At 37.1% G+C, this 25,916-nt stretch overlaps 2 protein-coding genes across 2 annotated transcripts; both read right to left on the reverse strand.

Moving 5' to 3' along the window:
- Nucleotides 1-1,481: 1,481 nt before the first annotated feature.
- LOC137926254 (uncharacterized) lies at nt 1,482-13,065 on the reverse strand. The gene is made up of 8 exons (XM_068769841.1): nt 13,002-13,065; nt 8,725-8,915; nt 8,123-8,262; nt 6,771-6,916; nt 4,969-5,087; nt 4,580-4,714; nt 3,332-3,496; nt 1,482-3,019 (listed from the first exon to the last, which is right to left on the reverse strand). Exons 1-8 carry the CDS (start codon nt 13,063-13,065, stop codon nt 2,777-2,779), a joined length of 1,203 nt encoding a protein of 400 aa, XP_068625942.1. The 3' UTR covers nt 1,482-2,776.
- Nucleotides 13,066-15,091: 2,026 nt separating this feature from the next.
- LOC137926116 (uncharacterized) lies at nt 15,092-15,988 on the reverse strand. Its single transcript, XM_068769643.1, has 3 exons — nt 15,899-15,988; nt 15,365-15,843; nt 15,092-15,170 (listed from the first exon to the last, which is right to left on the reverse strand). Exons 1-3 carry the CDS (start codon nt 15,986-15,988, stop codon nt 15,092-15,094), a joined length of 648 nt encoding a protein of 215 aa, XP_068625744.1.
- Nucleotides 15,989-25,916: the final 9,928 nt, after the last annotated feature.

The raw sequence follows: 25,916 nt of genomic DNA on the forward strand, positions 1-25,916 counted from the left end.
AGCTCCACCACCTCCAAAAGACATAAGAAAAGATGGTGCTGAACATTGACCAAAAGTAGGTGGGTCACCCCGGTGCAAATTTCCCAAATGTAAAGGCTATTCTACAATTTCGTGTAATAAATGTGGCGTCAATTGGTGCTTAAATAAAATAATTATAGTTTTTTGAATTATCACTAAGAATAAAGAAGACTAAGTAAACAACTTTTTTATTTATTTAGTACCGGGCTAAATATGTGAAACTGCATGATGATGTAAATTTCCATCATATTATTTTTTACATAATACATATTTTAATTCACACTAGGATTTTTTTAAATATTTTTCCTTTAATCTAGAGCATTAATTACATCACCCTGATTTATTTAAAAAAAATAGTAAAAATCATGCAAAGAAGGGTTAAGCTTCTGCTCAATCAACTATTTTATCTAAATCGCTATTCATTTGTTCTACTGTGCATTGTATATTTTTTAATCAACTGAATAATCAAGATAGGATAAACTCGGTGAATATGAGAAATTTAGTTAAAGATAAGCAAAGTGGTGTTCGCAGTGTAAATTAGAAACAGTTAAAGCCTGTCATATGTAAAAATTTTTGCCACCAAATTTAATTCCTTGCCAGAATCGAGCATCACCTCTACATATTGGTTATGGTATATAAAAAAGCTTTCAAACCATTTTATGGCAGATACAACAGTAACATTTTAAATACAGTCAAAAGCCCAGGAAAAACCCAGGATCGCCAATAACTTCCTGCTTCCATCATTGATGTCTGTTAATATATCATTGAATATGTGAGCAAGGGTGGTTGTTGTACTGTGCTCTTTCCTAAAAACAGATTACCGGCTTGTGTATTACACAAAAGTAAAATATTATCAAGCTGGCTATTCAACAATCAATGGTTTCGAAAATAATAAAGTGTAATGATAATATAGTCAGAAAAGTTTCCAAATTTGGGTTAACTACATTTAAAATTAATAATTGTTTATTATCTGCCCCTGCAGGCTTTATACCGCCAGAAGCTGTCTGTTGTATTCTAATAGAAAAAAAAATTAAGCAAATTTCAGTAATTGTTTTGATTTTAATACTTTTTACTGAAACATGTACTTTACATTCACCCCTTTAAAGTTTATACACCATTAAGTAATCTCCCATGGTTGAGGCGTGGCTAGGGTGCTAGCTGACAATGACAATTAAGAGGATAGAAAATTAATATGGTTAATATAAATGAGAAATCTGGTTATACCTTTTCTTTAATTGTAAAATTGTTAAACTACATTTGTTACATTATGTATAATTTCATATTAATGATTATTAAATGTAATTTAATGAGTTAATATAAATTATAGTGAAGATTTATTCATTTATATAATTATTTACAAGGTATGGCAAATAAAAGTCTAGTAAGTGAATGCTTGCAATTTATATTTTTAATATGAAATAAGGATTTCTGCAACATATTTAAGTTTTGCATTTGCAGAACCACTGGCAAATGTTTGATTGATCCAGGAAACAAGCCGCAGTCTTGAAGAACTTAGATTAAACTTAACAAAGATAGTTATTTTATGATAATTCCTGTCTTATAAAATTTCCTTTCATATAAATTAACAAATAGTGCCTAATGCAAATTGTAAATAATGGCCACTTTTCTTAACCTATTAAAATTATATATATTAAATCCAGCATCCAGGACGTCGGAGTCATGTAGATATAGAGAACTATAGAATTGGGCGTCTCTGATGCGCAAGGTACAAGGTAAATGACAATGCGCATCAGAGAGGCCCCCTCTAAAGTCCATTTTCAGAATCCATGAAGATCTTCCATAATCTTGTTCGCGGTAAGTCCCAGAATATAATTCGTACGGTTTATGATATACAATATCGTTTAATAATCATTTTCGTGTCTACGGGCTATTTGTGAACTGTTTCTTTTCAAACTGCGTTTTCTTAAATCGTCTAACATATAGGCATAGTTTTCAACATTGACCTTAATTTCGAACGTCTCTGAAACATTTTTGCATATTTTAAATTGAGTTTTTCTTATTAAACTTATAAAAATAACGATATTCAAATCGTTTCGGTTGTGCTTATATTAATTCTGTACATAATAACTTATTTAAAAATCATAAAAGTTGTCAGTCGGTTAAAATATTGTTTCCAACAGGATATTGTTTCGTTATTTAATCTCTTCGAACATTACGATATACGATAAACGAAATCAATTAGTAAGAATGGTATTATTCCACTCGGAGCGAACAAGGAACTAAACGTCAAAATATTGTTTGTACTTAATTTGAAATGGCGCTCCTGACCACGCATACACTTGATATTATTGACTTAAATAATAATAAAATAAAATTACAAAATTTTAACACATACATTATTACTAATATTTTTATAATATAATACATAGTTTGCATATGTTAAAATCTAACATAAGACCAAAGAATAAATAGAATTAATAAATATACGAAAAACCACTCCACATAAGCCAACGAGGCTACCGTAAGCATTGCGTCTGCTTCCAGGTTTCGTTTTAAATATGGAAACTGTAAGAAACCTGTTTTTCTCTTGAATGCAAGAACGGTGTTGTGGTCTAGACTTCACAATGGCTACTGGTTACCAAACCCTGCCCCAAATAAGGTAAATTCAATAACAGAATAAATCAATACTCAAAGTCTGGATCGCATCGCACTTCGGATCATTGCGCCACAAGGCTGTGCGCAGGTTTATCCAAACTTATTGATTTAGTACAGTAACAAATATTTATTTATAAACAAGTCAGTGGAACCTTCCTTTAACCGTAAGTTTAGGAAGATAATCTATGTGTTTTACGAATTCTTCGTAATCGCAACAAAAACTGTGAGTGCCGTCATTCGAACGCCATTTTAGCCACGAATAATTTTTATTTCCCTCACAAATGTCATTGCAAAACGTCAGCTCATCTATATTTGTTGCGTTGTAATACGATGAATTGATTGAAACAAATGCAACTGCTGTAGAATTTTTGGGGCTGTAGACTACCTGTAAAAACATATTCAATTAGTTTTATAGTTGAGATATCAAAATAAAAACTTTTTTTTTTTCAAAAATAAACCAGAGACTGCCAGTGACCTACAAAATAAAAAAAAATTTTGATGATTGAAAATATTGTTGCTTGGTCAATTTAAAAAAAAGTAGCCACGTGCAAAGTTATATCCATTATGATCATTTGTCTCTTTCACTTATTAGAGCACTGTATTAACTTATTGATCTGTTTTGATATCTGTCACAAGTGTGTAAATATTTTGTGGTATATTTCATTGTAATAAGTTTAAGTAGTATGTTGTATTATACCTTATAATAGTAGAGAGGAACCGGGATAACTGCGTTGTTATTGATGTCAACCTGTAGGAACAACTCATGTTGCTCTCCATTAGCGTCGGCTAGTGTGCACACGCTATATGTGCCAGTGTACACTGTCAAAGCCGTCCGAGAGATTGAAGCCCGACGCCGTAATGCCTGGTGATAATAGAAGAAAGGTAAAATAAAGGAACATATAATACCGAAAAAAGTGCTGATAAACGTTCGAACTTAAAGATCGCAATGTTAAAGTCTGCGAACTTTCTCAGCTCGATGATTACGACACGACAGACTCGAACACCAAGAAGATCCTATATTATCTAAAAATATAATTCAATTCTCTTAAAATAAAATTTAAAACTTATCATATTAATATTTTATATTTTTTCTTTACTTGTTTAAAATAAGTAGTTTCGCATATTATTGTTAAATAGTTCATTTGATGTTTGTATGTACTTTCTTCTTAAATCGCTATAAAAATCCCACGGTATACGAATTTAACGTCGGTATGAAATATGTTCACCCACTAGATAGACCACATCTTTGTCAAAGCCGTCGGAAAACGCTGAAAATATGACGATGACTAGGAATTATTTAACTATTTAGGTTAGATAAACGTTATTGATTATATTTTATTTATGCGGTTTTAGAAAAAAATTAATGGTTATATATTTATAACATGCGGAGAGACCGTTCAATAAATTTATAATAACATTTAAACATGTACATATACATAGATAGATAGATAGAAATAATTATATAATAAAGTAAACAAAATCAGATCAGCGAAGAATTTTACAAAATTTAACGCGCAAGAGGGCGTTCATTAAAAAAATATATTTTAAAACTACAGGTGTTAGGCTAGTTGCACGCACAGGTTTTCGTTGTGAAAGTATACGGTTAAATCGCCGTATGTGGGCACAGTTATCAGTGTTGTGTGGATCTCTATAGGAGCTTGTTGACACAAATGGCGGCAAAACTTCATGGCGCCTCTGACGCTTACACTGTGCCCGCTCTTGTCTATAGTCTCATGTGAAGTATTTGCTGTTAGCCTTGCGGCTTTTACAGATTCATCGGAAACGAGTTCACGGAACGGAGGGGTGCGTGAACTATATCTGCCCGCACTTCGGCGAGCTGCGTCTATATATAGGCGCAATGATAGTCTTTTAGCTTAGCGCAGAAAAATCCCACTGGGCTGTTATCTCAACCAGCAGCTTAGCCGTATGCTATGTATATACTCACGTCTTCCAAGGCAGCCCAATCTCCTGCGTTACCCCTCATCCATTGCGGCGCCGCGTTGATGTAGTGGAACGACGCGCGCTGCTGGGATCGCAGCACGAAGTCGGCTCTCGGCGCGAGGTGGCCACGCGTTAGGAACTACGAGGAAAATAAACTTCCAACATTTCAAACTCTTCAAATGCTTGGTATTGTAGTGTAGTTTAATACTTATAATTTTTTACTTAAATTATGTGTTTGTCTAATAGCACCATATTTCACCGTTCCTTTACATGGTAGATTTACAAGTCAAAGGAATATTTCAGCCTGTTGATTTATAAGTCAAAGGAATATTTCATTCAGCCTGCATATCTCGTCGAACGTGTTGTACAGTTAAGTGAAACAGTGAACGTCACCTGTTTTTTAGTGATGTAATGCTGATCCATCCTATCTCCGAGGGCTTCATTGACTCGATTCCTTTGATTCTTCAATGAGTATACGCTGGACATGTGATTTTTTCCAAACAGGCCCGTATCTAGACAAACAGGACATTTTTGAATAGTTTTATATAAACATTGCTTCATTTATTAAATATATTTACAGCCACTTAGAGAGCCATGGACTATGTTTAATATGGTTTTACAAGTTGAAGTAACAGTGCGCCGGCCACGGGGCCAAGAACCACAACTGGTCGAAGGGAATTTCAGGTTCTAGAGTGAAGACTACGGATCGGCGAGTGCAGCCAAGGAAGACCCACGAGGTGGACATACGTCCTTAGTGGCAGTCCGCTTCTAACCGATCCTATTGAAAATCTATCAGGAAGGTCAATATCCGGCGCTAGATGTCCTAATGCTGATATGATGAGGGTGAATAACTGTACTACGATTGGATTACTTTTACATTTGTTTGGATTATTTTTTGTATGTTTCCTTCGTCTAGATTTGGTTTCCCAACTTTTTTGTATCATGCCCCACTTAAACCTTTTTAAAATTCTTACGCCCCCCTATGTAACATACATCATTTCAATATTAAATCAATACGATTAAATTAGTGTCAAGTCCATTTTAAAATTGCCCCCCGTTAACAATCAAATTGTCTCCATGTAGGACGTGTGACCCACGTTGGGAAACACTGGTTTAGATTCTTGCCGGTTTACAGTGCTTCGTGTGTTAATGCTTGCCTCTAAAGACCCAAACGGTAGTAAATCCAAGTCCCACAAAAGCTGGAGTTATCAATTAAAGTTCCGCTACATCAAGCAACGGAATAAATACAGATGGTTGACGGAGTCATGGGGGACAGTGTACATAAATGTCATTGGACCCTGTGCCAGTCTTTTAGACAACAAAGCTCTACATTGACGTTTTCTTTCGCATAATATGGTCAAAGTATTTAAAAATTAAAATGTGAATGATTTCCGTGTGTTGAGTCTATGGTATCTAGAACATTCTTCTTCAGGTTCACGTTTCTAAGGTATCAATGCGTATTCCTTCTTACACTTTTACCACTAACGTTTCTACGCAATAAAACAACGCTGGAAACATAAAGAATGACACAAAGCGGCTTTGTCGCTTTCGAAACGTTACGATCTATCAATCTGTCTTTAACTAATCTTTATAGACATAAGGTCGATTCATCCATTTTGATACAAGATACGCGCTGCAATTATGAAATCCGTGAAGCAATTTTAAATCTACTGATAAGGCAAGGATGATTATTATTGTATTAAAGATTATACAGAAAATAAACGTGCTTGGGATTATAATCATGCTGATTCACATAAATAATAAAAGTGGGGGGAACTAAAGAGTACTTATGGAGTTTTTGTCAGGTTTTTAGAATCTTCGTTCAGAGCCTGGCAGTTGACAATTGTAATTCATATTTATATTTACGTCTTCCATTTTCGTCGTAGTTAGTTAAAAAGTAAGCAAAGCATATTCGACAAAATAAATATTTGTTTTATTATTTCGTTAAGATGTCAACCGACTCTGACCTTTACTACCAACTCATCTTATGTCTGTAGCCATTAAGGCTAAAATATTAAAATTTAGTTGAAATATTACTTTCACAAAGAAGAGCTCAGCTAAGAACGGATTTTACGGAATTCTACTCACATGGGGATGGAATAAGGTGACGTTCAATAACTTCGCAAAGAGTGCAGGTGACACCTAGCATAATTATATTAACAATAAACATGATAGATGTCGAAACACAAACTTACCGATGAAACTAGGTTTCTTACCACCGCGCTGATGCAGTTTGACAGCCGGTGACAATTCGTGCCGGACGTACAATGTTCTCAGCGATAACTCATCGAAACAGGCTTCGTACAACGTGAAAAACTTCTCAGCTACTTGGTAACCAACTCTAGAAAGTAAATTAAGTTGACAAAAGTTCTCTTCAAAGACCATTTCGTTTATCATCATCATTTCAACCATTGGATGTTCAATTCCGAATAATGTCCTCTCCATATATTTAAAATCTGACCGGTTGAAAGAAGTCTACATGCAGCGACTTTGGACTACCTTACAGGTACCGTTCATACATGCAAAGTTAAGCAACAGAACGGAAACGCAGACGACAAATTAATAAATGTAATTACGTTAAAAGGCTACCAGGATAACACAACTTTAGATAATAAATATTGAATATTATATTTATTCGTTTTCATTTCTAATTTGGCCTGTTTGTAGAGATCATTTGATTACTTCCAGAAAAAAATGCTAGAAAGTAAGAAGAGAAAAGACCCATTTTTTTAGAAACTGGTATGAAATTAAACTCAGTTTAATACTCAATTTCTAGTTGCTGTCGTATTACTGTAATGACTTAGACTCTCGACTTAGAAAGCTACAAAAGTTCCAAAAGTGCTACAAAAATCAAAATAGATATTTTTTTTGTTGGTAAAATAGATAAATGCCCACGCGGTACAGCAGTTCCGGCCAGACTTTAATTATAAAACAATTAAACTGCATATTAACTATTCATTAATGTTTTTAAGTTCATTGTATGATTGCTCAGAAGCATTAGAAGGAAGTATATCGCAAATATGCACGCAATTGCAAACAAAGAAGTTGCAAAGTTTATAGGTAAAGGTATGTATGTAACAACAGGCTGATTTTAATTTTGTGTCGAAAGACAAAGGCGTAACATGCTTGCGTTTATTTTCAGTGCTAGCTGTATGTACACTATATATCCTTTACATTTGTTACAAGCGTTATATATCAGGGGGACCGGAAAGTAATGTCACTTTCTCACGTTAAATTCACACGACTGCATTTTTAACAAGTTTTCATTTTATAATCAACAATATATTCACCTTCGTTATCAACAACTTTTTGCTATTTAGTATACAAATTTTCAATGCCGGAGCGGTAACAAATAAATCGGTTTTTCTGTAAAATATTTCGACAGAAACGACATTACTTTTCGGTTCCCCTAATATTTTCACAATTGTCATAATTTTTACTCGGATAAAGGCTTTTCGGCATGTTAACGCGAAGGAGCAAACAATACTCGACGCTTCAACGTGTATTCGTTAGTTTCTATAAAAAATTGGGAATCTATATAAAGCACCTGTATAAAGGATGTCCATCATGACAAGTTTCATTCTTGCGTTCGGCCGTAAACCACGGAGAAGCGGAACACTTGATGTCTTTGAATTCTCCAACCCATTTGCCTGCGCGGAATATTGCATCAGAGATGCACTGAACCTCCTGAATAAATTAGTAAAATGTATACATTAGCATCGCAATATGAAGCAATTCATCATGATCATTTCAGTCGATAGACATCAACTGAAAGGTCTTGTTCTACCAGCATCTATCCCGCGACCTTGGCTATGCCTTCAGTTCATTTAGTGAAGAGCCTACCTAAGCCACGTCTACTGGGTCGTGGTCGCCACTCAGAACCTTTTGGTCCCAACCGCTATCGGTTGCACCAGCTATGTGCTCTACATAGCGTAGACTACACTAAGCGCAGAACAGAACACTGCGACCTTAAGCTTCTTGGTGATCGCGGACCGACAAGCGCAGTGTTATGCCTCCAATCACGAGGCTATGTCTTAAGGTGGTTGAAAAACGCCCGAAGCAGGCCGCTTATAGAAAATGTAGGGGAGGCCTATACGCAGCTGTGGACGTCTTTCGATTGAAATATGATGATGTATTCATTACACTTACAACGACATTAACGTCGGTTATATCTTCTCCTAAAACGACAGAGCGGTTTCTGCCCGGGCATCCCACAAGCAACGTTTCCGAACGCTGCACTGAGACGTCACCGGACTGAGTGTTTGGCGCCAAAAACTTGTCATTTTTGATGTAGACCGGCGCAGGATCACCGAAATCCTTTGCCAATGACAAGGTGCAATCTGAAATTTTTTAAAAAATATTAATATTTAGATTTATAGAGTAAAATTGTGATATCTATCGACCTTAATCTTTTCTTTGTATGGTAATATTAATATTATATTTATTGCACATTGTTGAAAATGATACATGGATTTTCCTCTCTCTCTCTCTCTCTCTCTCTCTATATATATATATATATATATATATATATATATATATATATATATATATATATAGAGATATATATAGAGAGAGAGAGAGAGAGAGAGATATAAACGCACACTTTTTTTAAAAATAAAAATAGTACTGAGTTTATTCGTCCGTCAAATAAAAAAGATTTGTTTTAAGTTTGCAATAGTGATTCGTTCAACAAGAACTGTGTTAAGTCGTGCTAAATGAAATTACGTACAATTAAAACTAATAAATTGTAATAAACTTAGATATGATAATTATTACATTTTAAACAATATTGAAAAGCGATTGTGAGCAGTAAATTAACTATTGATCATTGTCGATACCTTTTTATCTTTACACAATTGTGCCTTTTAACTTCTATTTATTAAAAGTGGTAATAAAATAAAATGACATCAAAACCAACGCTAACATTTCCTATTTATAATCTGTCCCATCTTGAAGAAAGTAAACCTCTGCGCATTCCAGTTGACTCATCTACGGCACATTACTTGTAGCAATTACGAAATGAACACAGCTAGACAATTAAAAAGTGATTATTATATATTTATTTACTAAATGGCGGTCAATGAATATGATAATATCGAATGATATGTTGCTAAACCTTACGATAAGATAATTAACGAAAGATTGTCTATTGTCTCATGTAAGGTTTTTGCTGTTAGCCTTGCGGCTTTTACAACTTCATCGGAAACGAGTTCACGGAACGGATGGGTCCGTGAACTATATAAAACGAAAGACAATGGTCAGCGATACATATTTACAGTTAGGTTAAGATCGCATTTTTTTTTTAGAAGGCAAAAAAAATACAACAAAGAATTAATTGTAAAATTTAATCAAAACCTGAAATTCAGTGCTATCATCTGAATTGTTCACTTGTCAATAAGCCCTGGCTTACTGTTGACTTATATCCGAACAATATAAACAGTACAAAGATAATACATTGAATTGGAATCGTGAGGCACAACTATGTTAAAGACAATTGAGCGAAGTTTTCAGTATTAAATAACGAACTAGTGCAAAATATGTGCTCAGAGTAAAGTCAGGCGCCACAAACATTATTTTATTTAGTTTCGTGTTATAAACAAAACAATAGTCTTTGGTTTAATGTACAGAAACAGTAATACCGTGCGAATTATAAGGTCACGACGACCCAAAACAGTTATTTCATTATGTCCTTGGGATTGTTATCAATAACACTAAAAAAATTCTAGTCACATCGAGTTTTTCAAAAGGTGTTTACCCTAAACCTTCTTATGGTGACTAAGGTCCAGAACTCCGAGAAACTCGTTATATTATACGCTGTTAGCCTTTCTAGCTTTACAGCATAGTCGGATTCAGGCATCACGTGGATCCAGAGTTTTTAAACGAATAAAAAGTCTATGTCGGATATGACGCCTGATCATACGTATTAACGAACTGATATCTACACGATTATTGAAGGAAGACGTGAAACTCTTCTCCTTCTCTTCTCCGAAGAACTTGAGCCGGTTCGATGTCAAAGTTGGTAGAGCACCATTTCGAGTCGATGACAAGAGTGAACGTCGCACACGGAGGCAAGAGTCGCTTAATCGACTCTAGAATATATAGTAGTTGAAGGCAAGGATCTCTGAAAGGGAACTCTAGCCTGTGCTTTTATTCTAAACACAGTTTTTGGCGCCTAATAGGACCGTACCTTGACTTTGTCGAATGCTATTGCCTAGTTAACATTACTCCCACTTCGGAAAGCGCTAGCACTGGTGGAAGAAGCAGTAGAAGAAACTCTAGAAACGCTTCTATAGTTGATGGTTGTCCTCCCACGTAGTTGAAGAGTTGTTTCTATAATGCTTATCATCACGTGAAACATTGTTTCCAGCAACCACTGCACCTGCGACACTTCGCACAGGACACCGGGTTATACACAACAGAATCAAACGCTACTCACCACACCACAACACCGGTTTTTAGGGAGCGGCCGCCCACTTCTTAACCGCGAACAGCGTGGGCGAACCGTATTTAATGGAATCAGGCCACCTTGCAGAAGTCCATCCTAAGTAAGAAAAGGACCAATATTCAGTCAGACTCTTTGTTTGGCACTATTCGGTGTAACATAACTCCTGAAGATGCCCCGTGGAGGGGTAAAACGCGTGTTGAGTAATTTGGCATCTTCAGGAGATCGAGTCAGAGAGTTATTTGCACGACTACCACTGCACGTGCGGAAGTGGCTAAATATTGGTCCTTTTCTTACTTGGGCGAACCGTGGTTGAAACCGGATCCTTGGCTCGTCTGTGTTCCACGCTGCCGTCACAAGTCGTATACTCAAAACATCAACACAACTCAACTCTACTCGGGTAGAGCGCTCTACTATGTGCGAACATCTTCTTGCAATTAGTACGCGCCCGACCAGCTTTGTTTATTTTTAAGTTTTTAAGTTCACTGACCCTTCTGTTCGGTGGACTCAGTTCCGATGAAGCTGTAAAAACCCCCGGGCTTACAGCAACAACATCAACCGTGAATAAGTAACAACGTTGTTATCGTCACTTTATCCCAAAAAGATTCTAATAACGACCTGTATTTACGTATTTTTTCGATCGCAAAATTTATTTAATGTTACCAATAAATCATCACATTTATTTTCAATATCTTTTTTAAGAAACATGACTCAAATGACAAAAGATCGATAAATGTTTTAAATTAATTCAAGTTAAACTGGATTATGTTGTTGGAATTGATTGGAGTTTCCGATGAAGTTTACGGAGGTTCCATACAAAGTGAAGAAGGCGATCACCGATTTGTTTTAGTTTATAACAACCACACATAACCAGACACCTTTTCAACTGACAGGGTATGTTGAACATCCAGATTTTACCCTTCGAAAGCAAAACAAAAAGATAATTTAAGCTTTCGATACAACGTGATATGGACTCATTGGATATTCCTAACTCGGCCAGTCATCAAATTCATCCAAGTATTTCAATCAACACAGAAATGTTTTTTATTAACTTACAAATTATTAAAATTCTTTGTACGAAGCTTTAATTTTTTTCAACAAAACCAAAAAATCACAGAGTAATAATGATGACAGTTTCCGTTTGAAATCTTCGAGGATGTTAAGTGTCATTGACCTTCTTGTCAACAAAACCAACAACGGTATTCCCAAGAATCTATAACTTGCGTGTTATTACAATAAACAATTAACCTAAATTCGAAATGTATAATATTTGTTTTATTATAAAATGTATTCTAGAAACGCTAACATATTTTCATTTAATTATAAAGCATGTTAACTTTGTACTCATTACTATGCATATTATAAATAGTTATCCACTTAAAAGGATATTTATATTAGTTTTTAACATCATGTTATCCGTTGGTTTGTCCAACGTTAACAGATATGATGTTAAAACTATTGTAGCACCAGTATTATAATTGATTCATGATCTAAAGGATTTTTAATAATGCTATGTAAATAATTGAATGAATTGTTCTACAAAACGAGAACGTTTGTGAGACTAATTATAAAAGACGTCGGACCGAGTTCATTATACGCTACCTTTAAATCCGAACTCGTTTCATTTATTTATTCATATCATTAACCATTTAAAATAATTATTCGTAATGGAGTGCCAGTTTTGATTGAAAATAGGATCAAAATGAGCTGCTCTGTAGCTTTTCAAAATCTCATATTTTACGCTGAGAAGATCAATTGATCAATTTCGCTGAGACACTCAATTTCGTTCTAGTTTCTATTAAATTGACGTCTTCTAGCAGTCTTTTCTACTTGATGTAAATAAGTTATTACTATAGATGAAACAATTTTAAAAATAATATTAATAAATAGATTGCTACTTAGTTTTAAATACATTACGCTTGACATGTTTAAGGTAGGCAGAGAGTTATATATTGATAAATTAAGAGTAAAATTATTTCCTTACCGCCACCAGTTTGTTCGATTGTTTTTAAAGTAAGCACCAACACAAGAAAGATCCGCACACTCATGTCGACTCTAGTAAATACAGCTGTTTGACCAGCTGCTATATCGCAGTTATAACTGTACATCGCATAGTGTTGTACGCGTTGTGTATAGCATTTCGAAAATGTCGATATATTAGTTCATATTTATTTGTATAAAAATTACTACCCGGGTGGAAAAATACCAAATATTGAAATATGTACAAGTACTCGTATATACGACGAGAAACAAAATCATATAATTGTATTATAAGAACATCAGGCATGATATATGCAGATTAATACCGTGATCACATCGTCATCTGTTACAAAATTTAAGTAAGTTATTTTATATGTATAGTTATTTTACATGCTGTCCACTAAAGATGTAATAAACTCTTTCTTATTTATACCGCCCATAATGAGATCAATGAAATGCTGGGAAGAGTAATTTTGCACTATCCTTTTGATATATATCCTAACAGAAATCAATTACTGTTCCAAATGGAATACAAACATTGCTATGGTTTTGATTAAAGTAAATGCCGCTACCCAAGAAGCGTTTACAGTCTGCAATCTGTTTTAATGTACAAAATTCGTCGGATTGTACTTAATTGAAAACATGTGAAAAAAAAAGAGCAAAAGCTAAAAGCGTGAAGAATATATGTTTAGTGCGATATTTATGTAAAACTTCAGAGAGTGTTAAACGAAAAACGCGATCCAGTCGGCGGTCGCGTGGCGTTTAAAATGGCACGCTGTTCGTTGGTACAAAGAATATCGACTTCGCTAAAACCTTGCACCGCGGTCTGGCCCGCGGGTTAACAGTTGTGCGAGGTTTATATAGCTTATACTGCTTGCTTGTTTTAGAGACCTTCAAAAATGGAGGCGACGGTGCCAATTCTAAATGAAATTAGTATTAAATATTAGTTAAATTTAGCACGGACTTCTTATTTTTGATTGAATTTTGTGAAAATTGGTTAGTTGATTTGACTCGTTTCCAGTGTTTTTACAATAATGTACAAAATCAAACAATCCTAAATTTCATATAAAAAGAGCAACTGATAAGTTTTATAGCCGGCTCGATTCTGCAAATCAGCATAGTATGCCGTCAATTTGAAAAAATGTTGGGTATAAATAACTAAATGAATAAAGATTTGAACACAAAGTCGTAAAATAACTTTTAGGAAATTGAAGGAAATTTGAAAAAAAATTATGTCACAAATATCTATAAAATAGAAATAAACTATTTCCCATCTCTAATGTTAATTCATGATGTTCAGAGTGATTTCCTTATCAATCGATTCGTCACAGTAACCGCGTGAGTGTTGGTCAATTAACACAATGGTGCAGTGGTTGGTGTAAGCGGTATGCGGTTTTGTATATCAAGATTCCACTTTATTCGATACTTTTATATACTTAGTCTAACTCCTAACATTTTAGAAAGAATTTTTTTTGTTTAGTCTTTATTCGATATGATGTTTGTGCTGGTCGCTGTGCAAGCCTGTATTAGCTGGTGTAAAGCAGCATGTTTGTGTTGTCGTCGTCTAATTTAACTATTTATAAATCCACGGGATGATTTAGTTAGATGTAAAGCAGTCTCTTAGTGTTTTCTATTTTTAATATCACTATATAAACCTATGGGTGATTTTAATAAGGTTTAAAGCAGCATGTTTGTATTGTGGACGTCTAATTTAATTATTTGTTAATCCAATGGATGATCAAGTTAGATGTAAAGCAGTCTTTTTGTCTCTCTATATTTAAATTAGATTTTAGATTTTAGACGAAGCTGATAAGTTTTTGAACAGCTGTAAAATTATATGTACGATGCCTTTTTTTGGTTTCGGGAGGGAAATCTTCCGGACGTTCCAGGTGCCTCGCCTCTGGGGGGAGGACAGGAGTATGTGGGATTCCCTACTATGGAGTATGTGGGATGCCTACTATAACCCTCCCGGCGATTGCCCTCTGCGCTATATGGGGGACCGCAGTATCTCCCGGTCAGGGATCGCCACGCGGTCTTCCCTCGCGCCGTGCTATTTGCGATAACCCGTCCCGGGGTATGCGTGTATGGTTCACGCTACTCCCGAAACCCTCGCGGTGCTATCACGATAGATCGAGACCACGTCGTACCATCGTCCGCCTCAGAGTCGCCGAAGCTAGTGGGAGTTAAGGGCTTCCACCCTAAGCTCCCGCGACACCGAAGGCCTCGCTTATGGTAAGGGAGCCATTCAACCTATGCTGACGGCGTCGTCTCCGAGCAGTATTTGTCCTCTGCCGATCCCGTTCGGCCGCCTCCTTCTGGACCATGACGGTCTCACAGAAAGAGGCCACGGCCCTCCACGCCGATGACCCGCTCAGCATCGCCGACACGACTGCTGACAAGGAAAGGTCCTGTGCGATCTCGTCCACCAAGATCCGCCGCTCCGAATGCCACGCCGGGCAGTCCGCGAGCGTGTGCGAGGTGGAATCCTGGGCGGCCCCACGACAGTTGAAGCAGCTCGCCGTCGCTTTGCGTCCAATCCTACACACGTAATCACCGCAGCAACCATACCAGGTGATCACCTGCGTAAGCCTGTAAGTTAGCCTTTCGTCTCGTCGATGCATCCAGGCCTCGAAGACGAGCAGGATCGCTCCAACAACGCGTCTGCGCGCATAGCGCTCTTCCGAGAGCTTAGCGCGCCACGAGCTCTCCGCGCCGTTCCCGCCATCTGACCGCCTCGAGTACTCGGTCGGACTCGGTCGTAGACCCTCGCATCCATCTCCGCCAGAATGTCCAGGGGCGGAAAACGTGCTAGGACTGTCGCCGCCTCGAACGATATCTTGTGATATCTGCGTACGATCCGTATGGCTATCTTCCGCTGGACGCTGTAGAACTCAGATCTACAGCGTCCAGCGGAATGGCCAGCCTTCTTGCCCACACGGGTGCCCTGTACATGGCTATGGCCCCTGCATAGAGGCGGCGGTCTTCCTCCATGAGTCCCCCGAGATAAGGCAGAGTCTGTGCATGGCACCCGCTATCCTCTCATTCCGGGGGACGAGGCGATCGAAGTGCTCTTCGAAGCCCCAGCGACTGTCCAGAGTGAGGCCGAGGTCCTTCATGTACCGCCCCACCGTGACATCGTGCCCACCGACGCGAACGCGCGAGTCGGTAGGTTCCCTCGTTCGAGGCAACCGGTGCAACCATAGCGCCTCGGTCTTGTTTGGCGCTATTTCCAACCCCAGTCCGCGTATTTTAGCGACGACGACTTCCGTCCCAAGCTCGGCTAGCTCCCTGGCCCTCTCGAAATTGTCCCCACAGACGACCACCAGCGTGTCGTCGGCGTAACAAACGACGCTCATGCCAGCGGGGAGACTGACTCGCAGAACCGCATTGTACGCGAGGTTCCACAAGAGTGGTCCTAAAACCGATCCCTACGGCACCCCGCACTTGATTTCCCTTCGGTTCCTCCTTCCGTCTTGGTCCATGTACACAATGTACTTGTCTTGCAAGTAGTCGCCAAGGACCAATCGTAACTCCTTCCAAGGCATGGGGAACGTGGCTCGGCGGAGACAGCTCGTGAATAGCTCCGCCAGCATGCCCCCCATAGACGCCAGACTGAGCACCCAGACTCGACCCGGTATTCCGTCGGGCTCCGGCGCGGTGTTTCGCGCTCTGAGGCAGCTCACAACTCGATCCAGTTCCTGCGCCGCCACCCCCGTCTCATCCGTCCACTCCCACAGCTGTACCGGAGAGCGTGCAGAGGGACTTGACCAACCTTCCGGAAAGAGAGTATCTACTACTCTCTTCAGAAAGACCAGTTCTAAGATCTTCGTCGTCGGGGGCATCCAGGGCCGGAGTTTTCCCAGCACCAATCCGTATGGACGCCCCTACGGATCCCTGTCAAGTCCCTGCAGAAGCTCGATCCAGGACCGACCCTTGGCGCTCGCTATCGCCTTCTGCAGCGCTGTTGTAACCGCTCGGTACTCCCTGTACAGTCTGGCCATCTCCTCCTCTAGAGCTCGCCTTCGCCTCTTTCGGGCTCTGGTGTACTGGCGGCGGCTCAGCAAGCAGACTGTGCGTAGTTCCGCAATTTAGTTTTGTTCCACGCTGGAATATGTCTGATACCACCCATATCTGGGTGGCGTTCCCCTATCCGCCAACCGGGGGACGTGCCCGATGGAAGGTCTTGCAACTCCACACGGGAAATGTACGATGCCTGTCTCAAAACGGAGCGAAGTCTGAATATGCCGTATGTGATTGTTTTAGGTTTTGTAGGTATGTTAAACTAGTTTGTATTGAGCAGTAGGGTCAAAGTAAAAGATCGATGTCCATTTTTAAAACGGTTTTTTTTATATGCCCCCCTTTATTGGAGTCCTCTAGTTCACATCTTATTTAAGTATCACATCTTAATGGGGGGAAAAAATTATTTTCAGATTTGTCTTCTTCCATTCTGCATTCATATTATCATTCGTTTATTTCTCGTCCTCCATAAAGTTTTTCATTCCTTTATTGCTTCTCTCATTCATCGCCTTTGCTCCCTCCATTTCTTTCCAAATTTCAAGCTATATGATCAACCATTTGATGCATTAGAAGTAATGCTGCTAGCCGGTCTAGGCTTTGTGCAGCTTCATATAAATTGAGCCCGTGGAAACAGAGGTCCACGGACTAAAAATTTTACGCTGGCGATCGTAGCCCAGTTACGACGATGACGTCCACACGCGGAGAACTCTACCCGTGTAGGTGTATAGTGTAGTGAATGAGATGTAGTGTATGTAGAACGTAGTGTGGACTACTCGGCGGTCGCGAGGGGTTTCATTTCAAAATATTTTTTAGACTTTTCATTCCTTAACTTTAAATCTAAAATTAAGAAGTATATTATTAAATAAATCGTATTATAGCATACAGGATTTTCTAATTGAACGAAATGTATGGGATTTGCTTTGTTGACTCATTTACATGATTGATATTATGTTATAATGTACACAACAAAATTTTTTTAATTTTATTTGGCTGTTGACTTTCTTTCAAGTCCGTGGTAACTTACTACTTATATATTAAAATAATTGACGATTTAAAAGTGAATATAAATATCTCTTCGAATAAATATATTTTCAGTTTTGAATTTTTCAGGGCAGATAGTAAAAATAATTAATTTTAATAGGTAGCTATAACGGTTTTTGTACTACATCATCAAAACACTTTATGATTTCTAAAACCATTGATTTTTGGAAGAGTTCTATAATATAGTAATTTACACTGTTGAAATTATAAGGTACAAGATACATCAAGCTTTGATTTTATTTAAAAAGAGCAACTGTTAAGTTTCTGGCTGGTTTTCACCGGATCAGCATTCCGAACCGGTGCTAGCTTATAACATATTATGTTAAAATTATTATCGATTCAAAAGTGCGTGTTAATACTTACTTGAATAAAGATATTTTGAATTTGCATTGTATATTAAAACTTTATATGATCACCCTTTGCGTATATATATGCATTTTTGCCCTTTGCGCGTGTAAACCTTACGTATTTCTAAATTACCAATTGAATAATGCGGTTAATTAGTGCATCTGTTATAGCTTGCAGGTCCCGCGTCTTCTTCCCCTATTCTTCTTAATGGTTCTATGTGTTACTTTCATTTCCACCGTTAATTTTCTTATAGTGAGAACTTCTTAGAACTTTTTCCTTTATTGCTTTGCCTTTTTCCTACAATTCCTTAAAGACAGGCCAGACCTTTTACTGTTATATACAGTAGAGGTTTCTTTAAACTGATATAAACATTCGAGTAATACCAAGCGGATAGAGTTTAAATTCAAATATCTTTTATTCAACATGCGATGAATTACATATCTTGTTGATGTCAAGTTGAACCTATCATCTGTCCGAATAAAATATCTCAGACCTGAGAACCGCGGAAGAAACTCAGCGGGGACTATGTAATATTTTTAAAACATGTAGAAAAACATTAAAATAGCCGAAAGTGAACATATCATTCCCAAGGTCTATATCTTCTGCTTAAGTAATTTTACTTACTTTCAATCTAGCAATGAAAGTTTTCTAAACATTTCCTGGGATCCTATTATAAACCGAATACGTACATAAAAACTTGTGTTAGGCTTCGATGCTACTTCATTACACAGCAATTTGGCTCTTTTTATCACCTCACACCATTTTAACACCACAAAATTATTTAATTATTATTTTTGCGAAAATTATAAAAAAAAATATTATTCATATAACAAGCAGAAATTCTAAAACAAGACGACAACTTCTGCAGACAGCATTTCTCACAATTATCAAAACTAACGGATCGAGGCTGGCCAGATCTCTTCTTGTAAACATTTGCTATTGCATTATACCTTTTAATTTTACTGTAAATAAATTTTTGTGATGTTAAAATTTATAAGGAATTCGAGAATTCTAGTTGTGCATACCGGTGTAAAAAAATTACTACTACTCTGTCCTCTTGAAGCTTCAACTCCATCGTCAGAATTATTAAATTTAATCAAGTTTCGTCATTATGTCAAATAAATATTTAAAAATCGAACCTGTAAAAAGAGGTTCGAATTTATTTTTAAATCATACTTTTTTGTGCCAGTATTTAAGCATCAACTGTGTATATTTAAGAAATATCTATGGTTATACTACATATAATCGTAAACAGAATGCTTTCAGCTGAAATTAAAACACCATTATAATATTACAAATGATTTATTAACAATTGTATATTTACAATTTGTACATGATGAAACCGTCAAAATTAGTTAATAAACACATCTGCGTAGGTGACCTGACCTGCGTTTGCAGCGTGTACTAAAAATTATCTTGCACCTCGAAATTCTGGACTAACAAACACATGATTTTGAAATATAAAAACAATGAATTTTTCATCAAGTCAAGACTGTAATATAAAACAAACATTCTTCTAGCTGCAGCCGCATTTTTATATAAAAAAAAACTATATAATTCTTATCCTAATAACTGTCTGGATAAATAAATGCCGTGATGGTTTCTGTCCGGATATCTGTAAGGAAGACCTCGAAGACATCAAGACGCGAAACCAAAGTTGGCGACAGTTCCCGAACCATACAAAATTAGGCGCCATTTCATATTTGAACACTAATTTTACTTATAATTAAAAAAATAGTAAATGAATGTAAATTATTTAAAATTACACAATTAAAAAAAAAAAACAAAAAAAATTATTTACCTAATAATACAGTACTAATGTGCGACAAATGAACAGAGTAACAAGAACACTTGAACTTTGAAACTATGTTATGCTTTTCCAGTTGCATACGTGTGATAAACAACATTTTAATGCCATTTATCGAAAATTGAATAATATTGTTAAATATATTAATTGTTTTGTAGGTCAACTGGGCAAATTTTATCATACTAATTAAGTTGTCACATCTGTATACGCTACGAATCGAATCAAAATCCAAAATGAATGATCAATTTTAATTTAGAAATCCATTGAATGTGAGTAAATATTATGTATTTTCAGGGATGCCTATAAAAGTTTGGCACCCCGGGCGTTCATTGTGCGGGCGCTTGTTATGCGTCTTCGCACTGATGGTGGGTATGCCTTGGCTTTTGCGGTCGTTAACGATCTCTCCCGCGAAGATTTCGGCCAAAAGGTCGCGGACAATGACCCGGAGGTGACGTTCCTTCGGGAGGGCATAAGGAATGAGAGTCCCACAGCCCTATGGTGGAGCATATGTGTGCGAAAGTGGTCCGCCGTAGACAAGTAGATCCGTATGCCCTGCACGATATCTTTCACTTTCACTCGAGGTGAAGAGGGAGTGGGGGAACGTCCGGGGGAGTCTGTCTAGTAATGGTGGGACGAATGGTAGGCTGCCCAGAGTGCTGGATGCCTCGCGACGAAGTCCAGCAGCTGCTGGTGCAACTTTACCGTTCCGAGGTGTGCTCGTGACTTCGATTGATGAGTGTGCCTCGGCTCGATAGGCTGTTGAGTCGATGTGGGCACTCTTGTGATGAACAACGGTACTTGGCAAGCTGTTAGCCCCCGCCGCTAGACATCTTTCCCTTTACAAGGATGAAGCCGTCGTGGAGTTGTCAATCTCCATTTCAGACTCCGATTCAATGCTAGGGTGCGAGCCGAAGTCGCTAGGGATAATAGTGGGACACGGGAGACGAGAAGGGAAGCGAGAGCTGAACCCATCGAGGTGAGGGGGCATCAGAGGAGACGGGGGAATCCGCTTTATAACGAACAGAAGCGAGGTGCGCTTCCCAAAGTGCGAGGTGTCTTTTAACGAACTCGGTGAGCCGTTGATGGGACATGATGGTGTGTTTCTCTAAGTAGTATAATTGAAAGTTTACTTACAGTTATGTTGCACTCGCGGCCTCCCTGCCCGGTGGCAGGAAGTGAAACGAACTTTCTCACGGGAGCAAAATCGCGGAGAGTCACTTTCTAGTAACTATCATTTACCGAACCGATCTGGGCACCCCTGTGCCGAGCAACGGTGCACAGGAAAGGATAAGTCCCCGCTGCTGGAAATCGTAATGTCTAACTGATCTGACTAAATAAAATAGAAACAGTAAAAACAGTTAAGAAGTTTCCTAAGTTAAGAGGTTCTCTATCAGCACTTGACTTACACAAGTTGACTTACACAGATGACCCACGCGGGGGCCGTGCGGCGGAGCCAGCCGTGCGGTACACGTGTCCCGCAACGGAGCGGGACAACAGAGACGTGTTTGCCGTATGCGCATTTATCAGCGGGCTGGCGGACGGTGCACTTTATTGAACGACTACGACTGCATGTTAGGGAGTAGCTATGTATTGGTCATTTTCTTACTTAGGATGGACTTCCGCAAAATAACGCCTGATTCCATTAAACAGTCCAATAAATTCTGACTTATCAAATCAGTGTGCGTTTGTAACACCCGTAGTTTTATGTTGAAAGAGGCCATTCTAGGCGAGCTAAATATGATTCTAGTCACTATCAAATTGTGATTCTTCTAGAATTGTTCTCATGGCTTACATAACTGACCACTAAGTGTAATGATACTATGAATAAAAGACTATACGAAGTCTGGCAATATATATTGGTCTGTTAGGGTCGCTCAACAAGCCATGAAGAAGGCTATGCTGTGATTACTCTACGAGATCAAACAGGGAGTCCGTAGGTGAATGAAGATATTCTAAATAGTCCAGCAGGTTGACTAGTTGAAATGCCCTCTGGTTGGACTAGAGATTCTGGGTTGGAGTCCAAAGACTGACAAGCGCAGCGTATGGTCTCACCCACAAGGCGAAGAGACGAAATTGTTAGTTCCTTTCGGTCCTATTGGAAATATTGGAAGGCCTATATCCAGCATTGGAGGTTCTACAGGCTTTAAAAACTATACAAAAATCACATCTTTGCAACTCTATGATACATTTTCTTAAAATGCAAAGCCAGCCAGTCTACGCGCACTAGAAAGAACTTTCGGTAAAATACCTACTACATATATCATTGAAAATTGAGACTAAAAATGTTCCGAATAACTACATTCAAATTGTATAAAAAACTTCAGCACTTTTCAAAGGATGTTTTGCAAATTTAATTAAATAATTACCAATTGCAGGCCATAAATGGACATGTCCGTTTTATATTAACGAAACAAAACAAAAATTTATAAATAGCATGCATAACAATATTTATATAACCATATATACATATACACTAAGTCAGGGGTGAACAACACGCGGCCCTCGGGCTGCTTGCGGCCCGTTGAACATTCTTATGCGGTTCGGCAAGTATTTCTAAAATTGAAATTATTTTATTCATTTTCTCTGATCTTATAAAAGTTATTCAAATAGCATTACATACCAAACCGAAACAATTAATCAAAAATGACCACCTGTTAAGACAATGATGCACGATAAGAAAGCTGTGTTCATAGCTACATCATCTATTACGCCTTATATTAATAAGCTTGTATCGAAAAAACATTGGCGAACTTCTCATTAAACATTTCAAGTATTTTCGTTTTTTTGTTTTTTTTTTGTGTTGCATTTTTAAAATTTGTACGCGAAATCTCTACTTCTTTCAACTTTATTTTTTAATTCCAATGTTTATTATAAATAAAGTTTTGTTAATTGTTAATACGTGTTACTTTATGTGCGGCCCGCCAAAAAAAATTATCATTTACTTTGGCCCGTTAATTAAAAAAGTTGCTCACCCCTGCCCCAACTTAATACTACATGGAAGATTGACAATTTTATTTCATATCTTATACATTACAAATTTAAAATTTCATTGAAGCAACCTGTGTAATAAATAACAACCTGCGTCTAATTATATTGTCTTTTATACAATAATGACCTAATATATACAATACTACAGAACCCTGGAAATTATAAAAATTCGACAAATGGGTCTGGTATATGAGCTCATACGTGCCGAGGCTTAGTCCTAAAAATTAAAAAAAAAATTATATCTTTAACTAAAAACTTATTCTATTGTCACCATCCGTGGTACACATCATCAGAGTGACTCATTCCATTATCTCCATCGGTGATACACATCATTCAAAGGAAAATTCAAATTTGAACCACGTCATAGGGAACATTTAAGTTCAAAAGACTAGGATCTACTTAAGGAAAAACTCAAGAGTACCACCCATGACATGCGCTACCCGTGGGACCATACCAGGATGACCACCGGTGGTATACGCCGTATGGCGACAATTCTAGAATAAACACCAGTGGTACAAAACATTTAGAGAAATATTCAAATTTAAACCACGGGTAATATCGTCATAGGGAACATTTAAGTTCAAAGGACTAGGGACTACCCAAGAGAACATTCAAATATGTACCACCCATGTACACACGCCGCCCGAGAGACCCAAGCTATATGTACCTGTAGTACAAATGGTTCCATAACAGTGTCCCAATCACATCATAAAAAGTGCTATTAAATTCATCGCCACACGAATCCACCATATTAAGTTAGCTATAACCTAAATATCTCTTCGTGGGAATTTTTTGCAAATTCCATTTACAATGTGTTCATTAAACAACTACATTCTGTACAAAATATATTAACGCTTTACTACAGCCTATATCTCTGATGACAATCACTTGTACAATTATCTTTATGTGCACTAACAGATGAAAATCATTTATTTGTGAGTTTTGTACATAATTTTTGCATTTACAGATTTAAGACAACATACAGATAGTCCCATAAATAAACGTCAGGATTGATAGTGCAGGTGTAGGGGTTAGCCGAGAACTCACCGGCACTGTGGGGGAGAACCACTCGTTACCAACCTTCTTAAAGGCGATGGTACAGAACTGGCAATCAAGGAGCGCTGCTATAACGTACTGCGAAGTGATATTACAGAAGAAGGCTGGAGAGAGAGAGAGAGAGAGAAAGAGAAAGAACATCTGTACTCCCCATCCGCAGTCGTAGATCTGTACGTCGCAGGGTGCGTATTAATTAATGTTCTTCTTTTTAATGCAATCAGCGTAAGCAAATGCAATTTTGAGTACTTGGTTTCACAAAGCTATTTTAAAATCTCCTCTATTTATTCCGCCCCTTCTATTTGTTTCTGAGGCTCATTCATGGTGACACAAAAACTTGAAAGTGAAAAAAAAAACTAAAAAGCAATGATTCACAGTCAGTTACAGGAAAGACATCACAGAGTACACAAAATTCATTTGTTTCTTGAATATTGCAATTCATTAATAGACAGAATTTTTTTTAATAATCATTTGCGGTTGGCCACTACTTGTCTTATCGCCGTGTTTTAGTTTAACGTTGATTTATGGGAAAGTCTGTATATTATATATGTACATATAGCTGATGTGTGTGACAATTACCGATTTTGAAAAATTCATCGACACATTGTCAGGTCAATGATACATTATTGTGCAAACTTAAGGCCCACTAGTAATAAATAATAGCAGAAGTGATTTTCGCTTTAAAAAAATGCCTCGCTATTATAACAGAATTGTAAATGATAATCAAAGATCGGATATATCTAATACACATGTAGACTTTATCAGAAATTCGTTGGAACCGCCTCCATCATTTCTTAACATAATAATCATTTAAAGTAAATTCTAATACTCCCAGCATCCAATCTTTGATATCAAGCCAAAATTTATATATTTAACTTGTACATAAACTTTAATTTTATAATAACGCCAACTTAAAGAAAACAGAAATAATTCTAAAAAATGTAAATAGCTTGAAGTTTGAAAACAAAAATGATACAAATTATATACAATCATATGTAACACTTTCAATACGGACACAATTATAGATATTTATATGTATAGATTTGAAAGCCGCTACAGAAACTATTAACAAGTAGTCGAAACACATGAAATATTTATATTATTTCCTAAACGTCATAAGCTCAATGTATCAGAGACATGTCTTTAATAATTACAATATACAACGCGTTTATGCTAGCCTAGTACATTATGCTATTTATTGGGTCGGTTTAGGGAGGACTCCTACTTCTGTGCATTTAAATTCTTAAGAATGATTAGCAATAAACAAATATTACATTATAATAAAGCAAAAAATAAAAATAAAAAATTAAACTAAAAGCAGTAAGTTTTACCACAGCAAAGAAAATTTATAAAAAAGATCTAAAATATTTAAAACTAAATTAAGTAGTAGATATTAAACAAAATAACTAAAGATAAAAAATATTTATCATAATAGTGTGATATAATAACTACATTATTTGCTATGGTTTCAAATGTATCTTAAATATTTATTTACCCAATAAGCATATCGTACATGTTGGCCCTACTGAAGCAGAAATGCAGCTGGGAGCTCTACTTGGAATAAATAAAAACACCAAAAAGTTTCCTTATATAGCTCCTAATCGTACAAAAATTTGATATTCAGAAGCAATATTCCCGGATGCCCCGTAATGAATGGATAATCCT

Source organism: Battus philenor, unplaced genomic scaffold (assembly GCF_028537555.1).
Source record: "Battus philenor isolate CCGP_79_NKW_IND1 unplaced genomic scaffold, ilBatPhil1.0.hap1 SCAF_29, whole genome shotgun sequence".
Taxonomy (NCBI): Eukaryota; Metazoa; Arthropoda; class Insecta; order Lepidoptera; family Papilionidae; genus Battus; species Battus philenor.